General features: G+C 36.4%; 1 protein-coding gene across 1 annotated transcript in view; it reads left to right on the forward strand.

Annotated features, from left to right (window-relative positions):
• Window positions 1–7,831, forward strand: part of LOC107738537 (neuronal acetylcholine receptor subunit alpha-5-like) — an 11,751-nt gene extending 3,920 nt beyond the window's left edge. The window contains exons 3-9 of the mRNA XM_016550297.1: window positions 3,918–4,069; window positions 4,412–4,456; window positions 4,660–4,769; window positions 5,417–5,594; window positions 5,854–6,186; window positions 7,163–7,519; window positions 7,605–7,831. Of these exons, the coding sequence (XP_016405783.1) occupies window positions 3,918–4,069; window positions 4,412–4,456; window positions 4,660–4,769; window positions 5,417–5,594; window positions 5,854–6,186; window positions 7,163–7,519; window positions 7,605–7,763 (1,334 nt within the window). The 3' untranslated portion in view covers window positions 7,764–7,831. The remainder of the gene's footprint in view (window positions 1–3,917; window positions 4,070–4,411; window positions 4,457–4,659; window positions 4,770–5,416; window positions 5,595–5,853; window positions 6,187–7,162; window positions 7,520–7,604) is intronic.
• The last annotated feature ends 420 nt before the right edge of the window (window positions 7,832–8,251 follow it).

Genomic DNA, 8,251 nt, shown 5'->3' on the forward strand with positions numbered 1-8,251 from the left:
ATGTTAATGTATTAACTAACATGAACAAACAATGAACAATACATTTATTACAGTATTTATTCTTTGTTAATGTTAGTTCATGAAAATACAGTTGTTCATTGTTAGTTAATTCACAGTGCATTAACTAATGTTAACAAGCACAACTTTTGATTTTAATAATGCATTAGTAAATGTTGAAATTAACATTAACTTAGATTAATAAATGCTGTACACTCTTAAAAATAAAGGTGCTTCAAAAGGTTCTTCAAGCGATGCCATAGAAGAACCATTTTTGGTTCCACAAAGAACCATTCAGTCAAAGGTTCTTTAATTGTTCATGTTAACTAAAGTAGTTAACTATGTTACTGTAAAGGTTACTGTACTGTAACCTTACTGTAAAGTGTTATAATAATATAATATAATATAATATAATATAATTAATATAATATGAAAACAACCACAAAACACGGAACAGAGTCTGACAATAATATAATATAATATAATATGTAACACTTAACAAAAAAGGTTCCATTAGTTAATGCTAATGTATTAACTAGCATGAACAAACAATGAACAATACATTTATTACAGTATTTATTTGTACTGTAACCTTACTGTAAAGTGTTATAATAATATAATATAATATAATATAATATAATTAATATAATATAATAATATTTTTAGTATTATTTTGGGATGAAATGTGACCTGTGATTCACTCACTTGTCCATCTGTGACTCACATCTCTTTATCTAGTTATTATTTCCAACAGCTCTCTTACATGTCTGCTGAAACAGTGTGACCTGAGGATTAAAGAATTTTCTAATCAGTCTTGTATTGATTAAGGTAGACTAGACCACAACCACATATTGATCAATGGGAAAACAAGCTGAAACCAGAATACCATCTGCAGTTGTTTGTGAAATGAACAGTCAAAGAACCTCAAGATTTATAAGCAAAGAGACGGAGCTTTGGGGCGTAGCTAAAATTGCAAAATCCAATCAATATCTAAACATGGAGCTGAATAATAGGCACAGAATGCAATCAATATATGCTATTTGGGTCATGCCACACTTCTTATAGGATAAATGCAGTACTAGTGACTAACAACCTCAATTTTAGACAGAAATTAGAAAAATGACATTCAGTTTTTTATGGCTTCTGGGTCAAACCATCAGTCTCGGTGAGGCTAGATGACTGATTCTGTTTTATATTATATCCAGTTTCAGACGTCCAAAAAACTGAATTATAGATTATTTTTTATATGCAGTTTAGAGTCAAAACAGGTTTATGTGCATTGTAAAAATACATACATACATATTTATTGCATACAATTCAACATATTTTTACAAAATCCACTTACCCAAAATGAGTGCAGAAAATGTGAAAAAACAAAAAAATATAGGTCTGTAGTGTACATGCATATGGAATAGTATTGTTATTTTAGCAACATTCTTACATCAAACTCCTTTGCAAATCAATTGTGCTTCTGCTATCAATTATAGAGTTAACTGCATATATAAATCAGTCCCTTCTAAAGTTCCATTTAAGTTAGGACGCTTTCATTAGATGTAACCACATATGTAGGCAGCAGACAGCTCACTGGGTTTTGGAACAGAGCTATAGTGTATGACATTTCACATTAAAGAACATCCCTCCCACCAGTGATGGTAACACAACCCAGATGATCTAAACCAATTTCACACTCAGAGATTCATAAATCTCCATTCTTAACTCTACCTGCCCCCACAGAAATGAACATGTGTTCAGCTAATCATGTTAGGTTTCCCTTAGTGACTCAGACTGTGGAGACTCTGAAAGGAAAATGTGATCACACAGGATGTTGGCATGATAGCAGCAGATGCTGGAGATCCAATAACAATGCCAAATGAGCTTTATTAGAGTTGATCAAGTATATGCTGCACATTACACAGCCATATCACCCTGCAGCCCAAGACTGGTTGCCTACTAAAGCTAAGCAGGGTTGAGCCTGGTCAGTACCTGGATGGGAGACCTCCTGGGAAAACTGTTGGAAGAGGTGTTAGTGAGGCCAGCAGGGGGTGCTCACCCTGTGGTCTGCATGGGTCCTAATGCCCCAGTATAGTGACGGGGACACTATACTGCCGAAGAGCACCGTCTTTCGGATGAGACGTTAAACCGAGGTCCTGACTCTCTGTGGTCATTAAAAATCCCATGGCACTTCTCGTAAAGACTAGGGGTGTAACCCCGGTGTCCTGGCCAAATTGCCCCCCTGGCCTTTGTCAATCATGGCCTCCTAATAATCCCCAACCACTTGATTGGCTCTATGACTCTCTCTCCTCTCCACCTGTAGCTGGTGTGTGGTGAGCGCACTGGCGCCGTTGTCCTGTGGCTGCCGTCGCATCATCCAGGTGGATGCTGCACACTGGTGGTGGTTGAGGAGAGACCCCCCCCACATGATTGTAAAGCGCTTTGGGTGTACAACAATACACAATAAAGCGCTATATAAAATGCATCATTCAATTACAAACAGAAGTCATTTTTTTATGGCAGCTTTGAAAGGCTCAAGTTCTGATATTCAGTGATATTCCATCATTCCAGTAAGAATTAATTCTGTTGTTTTGAATTTGTCAATGACAAAATTCAAATCTAGTTACCAATATAAATATATAGCACTTTAATACAGATTGTTTCAAAGCAGTTTCACAGTAATAAACAGGAAATTAACAGAATCAATGATGCAAACTTCTTCAAAATGTCAGACAAATTCAAATTATGCTGTAAAACAGCTCTAAATAGACAGCAGTCCAAGTCAGTTCCGTTCAATAACTGTGTGAAGTTAATCAATTATGAAACAATTTCAATTTAGCTATAAGAAGCTCTATAGAAAGCAATAGTGTTGTTACTGAGGTCAAGTCAGTTCAATGTGGATTCAATTTAGTTCAATAACAGTGTCGATGTTGCAAAATTCATTAATCATGAAACAAATTCGATTCAGCTATGAAGCAGATTTATCAAACTCAATTCAGTTCAAGTTTTGTTCTCAACCAATAGTGTCAGTGCAGTCAAATCAATAATATTACTTAATATTATGGGCCAGATTTACCAGATAACAGGGCAAATTAGAATGAGACTGCAATTCCAAAGCTTTGATGGGAGTGTAAAGTTCTGACAATGTGCAAATTAAAGAACACAGATGCAGCCAGCTCATTTCCACAGGACCAATGAAATCTACCAAGAGCAGCACCAATGTTTTTTGGGCATTAAATAATAGGATAAATATCAGTCATTTGACTTAGTAAATCATGTTGCATGATTTATTTAAAGGGGTCATATGATGCGATTTCATTGTTTCCTTTCTCTTTGGAGTGTTACAAGCTCTTGGTGCATAAAGAAGATCTGTAAAGTTGCAAAGACTAAAGTCTCAAATCCAAAGAGATATTCTTTATAAAAGTTAAGAGTTAGCCACACCTACCTAAAACGGCTCGTTCGAACACGCCCCCTCCCATAAATGTTGCATCTGAAAGGGAACTTCCTACAAATGCATATGCAATACAGTCAGCCACAAAACAACTGCCCATGTCTTTTCATGCTTATTTTTCACTGTCTTTAGTAAATCCTTACAGGAGATTTTTTTTAGTGCCAAAAGAGGGTTTGCATTGATGCAAACTGTTATTAAATCTGGCCCTAAGTGTCTTTTAAATCATAACTAAGCAAAGCTAAGGCAACAGTGGCAAGGAGCCCAAACTCTATCAGGTAAAACCTATATGTCTTGGGTGAGTTGTTCATTGTGAGATCAATATGATCATTGGAAAAATGTCAACAAAATTGTCACAACTTCTATAAACCTGTGTGGTTCTTGTGTCTGGGACTGTTGCCATCTAATTACTGTTGTGTAACGTCCCAGTCCCTCCTGACTGAATGTGAGAGATTAATGTGAAGTTGTTGTTTTGCTTAAGGGCCTCCTGTGCTGTCTTCTTATGCCAAGTCAGAAGACAAGCTGCTTAAACATCTCTTCAGCAACTACCAGAAATGGGTGAGACCAGTGGAGGAACTAAATGGAACGGTGCAGGTGAAATTTGGCCTGGCTATCTCCCAGCTCGTGGATGTGGTGAGAACTAGTGATGCTGAAACAGCATTTTCCTCATCCAGGCAAAATCTTGTCTTACAGTAAACATCACATTTAAGTAATATACATTAGGAGTATCTCTTTCATCAGCAGGTTAGGGATTTCACATTTATTGTTAACCATTGTGTTCTGTTTGGGGTCAGGAAGGTTAGGGTTAGGTTAGTGGGTAAAGGGGTAATAATGGTATAAATCATCACTAATATAATCATGTACAACATTGATATTTTTGGGACACCAAACATTAAGAACATATATCAAATCAATTTTAACAGAACATGAAGGTTAATAGAATAACATGGCTATAATATTTGATTTTTTTTTCAGAATGAGAAGAACCAGCTGATGACGACCAATGTTTGGATGAAGCAGGTAAACAGGACTAATCCATTAAGGTTTATCTGATTAATACGAAATATTAATAATTTTTATTCTACCTTTATTTTGCTCTTGTCATTGTGTTCTGTTCTGGTAGTATTTGGTCATTGGTACACAACTGACACACATTGCTTTCTTTACTTTTTATTTGTGTGGGGATCAGCTTTGCGCATAAATCCATGTCTCTCTGCTTTCAGGAGTGGACAGACATGAAGCTCCGATGGAATCCGGATAATTATCTGGGCATCACCTCCATCAGAGTTCCCTCAGACTCCATCTGGCTTCCTGACATTGTGCTCTATGACAAGTATGTGGTGCCACTCAGTGCCAACTGTATGAGTAAGAAAGGACTAAACATGACGTTTAACATTTCTGTTAGAACAGTAAATAACATAGAGATGCTTATACTATTTTTTTATGAATATTAAGAGTGGTATTATGTGTACATATACTGCATAACATGACTTACTTATTTTATTTCATACATAATACTGTAACTATGATCATAAAATCCCTTTTTGAATCTGAAGAAGAAGAAAAGAGTATGGTACTAGACAGTCTGTTGAGCGTTGAAATCGTTAAAATCTTGAAAAATATTTAATTTGAAGCCTGATCAAGTCTAAATAGTTCTTAAGTTTGACTTATATTTTTGTAACCTGACAAATGAAAAGTAAACTATTACACTGCAAATTTACGGTTTTACGAGTCAAATCCTTTGTGCTCGACCCCTGTGAAAATGGCTTAGAGAGCCATTATAATTTCTATAGGTCAATATTTATTTCCCAATGTTTCCAACTTTCTGCCATGCTTGTGAAAGTACAAAAATCTTGACTTTTGTGATATGAAATGCTACTCTGAGTAAGAAAGACCATATTTACTTTAATTTGACGATTTGAGAATGTTCATTTTGGACCCTGCCTGTATCTCAGCTTGATGAGTGATTCTCACCTGTAGTGCAGATGGCAATTTCGAGGCCACAGTGACAAAAGCAGTGGTGAGATATGACGGCACTATCTCCTGGACTCCTCCTGCCAGCTATAAATCTGCCTGCACCATTGATGTGACGTTCTTCCCCTTTGACCTTCAGAACTGCTCCATGAAATTTGGCTCCTGGACCTACGATGGTTCCCAGGTATGCTGTAAAGTTTGTAACTCTTATTAAAGGCATGAAAAACCAATTTTTACATTGAGAAAGAAAAAATTACCTACAAATTTTCCTAAATTTTACCTTTAATAATTAGCTATCGTCAGTTCATAGTGACCACTTTAATCAAGCACAAGAAAAGTAACTAAAATGACACATACTGTATATTCTAAGTCATCTGAAGCAATAGCTTTTCGTGTTTATATGGAAATGTATGCAACAACTGCATATTGTTTCTTTTTTTAAGGTGGACATTCTCCTTGAGGATGTACATGTGGACAAACGTGACTATTTTGACAATGGTGAATGGGAGATTGTGACGGCTACGGGTAGTCGGGGTTTGAGAAGTGATGGGACCTTTTTCTATCCATCCATCACTTACTCCTTTATTATCCGACGTCTTCCTCTTTTCTACACACTCTTCCTCATCATCCCCTGTATTGGACTGTCTTTCCTGACCGTGCTGGTGTTTTATCTCCCATCTAACGGAGGGGAGAAAATCTCCCTCTGCACGTCTGTCCTCGTCTCTCTTACTGTCTTCCTTCTGGTGATAGAAGAGATCATCCCTTCCTCCTCAAAGGTGCTACTCTTTTTAAGAAATCAAAGCTATATTAAGTGATTTATACTGTGTTTTGTACTGTAAGTCAGTGTGCCACACACATTTTTGAATTATTTCACATTATTGTCAGCAATAAAATTGCAGTCTTTTTCAGCTATTGTTTGTTTGTGTGATAAAGTTTTACCACAAATGTAAGTTCATTCATTTAGGCATTGCAGTGATTTTCTATATTTACTTTGAGGGCCCTTATTTCATTCTGCAATAGTGGTGGCAGATTCTGTCAGTCACTTCTAGATGTCAAAAAGTCAAACTGCAATGCATAACATCCAGATTAAACCATATATGTAACGCTTCTGAATATATGGAATAGTACATATGATATGTATCTATAGCTATGTTATAATCCATATTTTCACAGAAATTTGAGAAGAAAATAAATGATTTTAAAAAAGAATGTTTTTGGGCTAGCAAAGTTGCCATATTAACTTAAAGGGATAATAACCCCCATCCCACCCAAAAAAAAATTCACAATTTCATTATCATTTAGTCACCCTAATGTCGTTTCAAACCCATAAGACTTTGGTTAATCTTCAAAACACAAAATAAGATATTTTAATGAAACGACTTTATGGCTTTCTTTTTTGGGGTCTTCTAAGTTTTGGTTACCTGGACTTTCAGTGGAGAGACAGAAACCTCTCAGGTTTCATTAAAAATATCTCACATTTTTTTCAGGAAGATTAACCCTAAAAGACCTATAGGTTTGTAACGACATGAAGGTGACAGTATTTTTAATTGTCGGTTAACTATCCCTTCAATGTATTAAATTAACATACATAAAATCTTATGTTATTACAATTAATTTTTTATTTTGTTTTTTAAACACATATTGAAATTATTTATTTCCAGTGAGGATTATGATTATTTTCATTCTTTCATTCTCATTTTCAAATGACTTAATGTTTTTTGCTCTGCTCTGCTCTTATGTTTTCTATCCCAGGTGATTCCTCTCATTGGAGAATATCTGGTCTTCACTATGATCTTCGTGACGCTTTCCATTGTCATCACTGTCTTTGCCATTAACATCCATCATCGCTCCTCATCTACTCATCACAGCATGGCGCCCTGGGTCCGCCGTATCTTTCTGCACCACCTGCCTAAACTGCTCTGCATGCGCAGCCATGTGGATCGCTATGCCACCACCGCTGCGAGGAGTGGAAGAGAAGGGTTGGGCTATGGGAAGAGTTCGGGCCAGGATACCACTCCTCTGCTCAATGCAGAACATAGTCTGCGGGCAGCCTTAGACTCTATACACTACATCACGCTTCATGTGGTGAAAGAGAATGAAGTCAGAGAGGTAAGATTGTTATTGTCTCACTTTAGACTTTCAGACTTAATAAGCTTTGAGTTCTAATAAATTCTTATTTAATGCCTTCTTTTAGGTTGTTCAGGACTGGAAGTTTGTGGCCCAGGTTCTGGACCGTGTTTTCCTGTGGGTGTTTCTCTTAGTATCACTGCTCGGCTCTGCTCTGCTTTTCATTCCTGTTATCTATAAATGGGCCAACATCATTGTTCCCAGCTATGCTGGAAGTACCAACTAAAACACATGAATGTATAAAATTGAAAAATCTTTAGCTTGGATAAAGTTTTTGCATTACTATTATATTTATTACTGCAGTCTTCAAAACATCTATGCAACTTGTGGCAATTGAGCGCTGTCATTTATGCTTTAACATCACATGCATCACATTAATCGCTGTATGCTGATTTCATTACAATAACATTTACAATAAACAATATTGTATTAAAGTTATTGTGCTTTATGAATATGTACATGCTAGTGTACTCCTAAAGGTTATATGTATCCTAGATTACTCATCTTGCACCCAAGGTCATATAAAAATGTTTTGTCCAGTCAAATGCACTCTGGAATAAGAATGCCCCTCTTCCTCATACCACCTGCAACCTATTAGGACTAACAAGCAGCTAATTATAGTATTGCCAAGTCCATGGTTTTCCTGTGGAATTGGGCTACTTTTATACTGCTGCCACGGGCTGTTTTTTTCAGTCTGCTGGTTGAAGCGAACCC

This window comes from Sinocyclocheilus rhinocerous, unplaced genomic scaffold (assembly GCF_001515625.1).
Source record: "Sinocyclocheilus rhinocerous isolate Xijiao unplaced genomic scaffold, SAMN03320098_v1.1 scaffold1786, whole genome shotgun sequence".
Classification (NCBI taxonomy): domain Eukaryota; kingdom Metazoa; phylum Chordata; class Actinopteri; order Cypriniformes; family Cyprinidae; genus Sinocyclocheilus; species Sinocyclocheilus rhinocerous.